Raw genomic sequence first — 657 nt, forward strand, 5'->3', positions numbered from 1 at the left:
CGTTTGCTGTTGGGGTTTGTCTCAGTTTCTAGTCTCAGTATGCACAGGCTATGGGGGGATAAGCAGTTTCTTACAAACCCTCGTAGCGGCATTGGCTGGCTGAAGGCTGCAGCCAGCACCAGCAAGCAGGCACGCGCGACTCGTCGGTGCATCAGTGTCCCTTACTATGGAAGGGTTGAGGGGTTAGGCTTTAGGGTTGAACGGAGTACCTTATGAAACAGAGCGGAATTTATGCTTAAGGTTTCATCTATGGAGTTCAGCATTGGGGTTTTGGGCTTAGGTTGTTTGGTGTGTTTGCGCGCAGGTGGCCTGTGGATGGTTGGGCGCGGTATCAGTTCTTATCCGTGACGCTGCATGCAGCTGCGCATGCGAATGGTTGTGGAGAGGTATCTTCTATGGGGCTGCGCGCATTGGGGGCTGCTCGTGGGGGCCTCGGGGCAGCGCTGAAGGACTTGAGGACGGAGTTAGGGGAGCTGCAGGAGGCACTGTCTGGGTCAGGGGATTTGTCCGACGACGCGGTGTACACAGGAGCAGGCGAGGAGGGAGCAGCAGCAGCTGCTGCGGACTTAGCGTATTACCTGGGGGCGATGGGGAGGGCACTGCAGCTGGGCATGGTGGTGCTGCGCGCCTTGCAGCCACGAGGGGCCCCCGCGGAGA

At 58.6% G+C, this 657-nt stretch overlaps 1 protein-coding gene across 1 annotated transcript in view; it reads left to right on the forward strand.

Moving 5' to 3' along the window:
- The window catches only part of EMH_0096490 (uncharacterized protein), a gene marked incomplete at both ends in the record, with an annotated part of 834 nt that extends 802 nt beyond the window's left edge, over positions 1-32 (forward strand). The window contains one exon of the mRNA XM_013502405.1: positions 1-32. Coding sequence (XP_013357859.1) covers positions 1-32 — 32 coding nt within the window.
- Positions 33-657: the final 625 nt, after the last annotated feature.

This window comes from Eimeria mitis, genomic scaffold (assembly GCF_000499745.2).
Source record: "Eimeria mitis Houghton genomic scaffold, Emh_scaff9093, whole genome shotgun sequence".
NCBI classification, from domain to species: Eukaryota; Apicomplexa; class Conoidasida; order Eucoccidiorida; family Eimeriidae; genus Eimeria; species Eimeria mitis.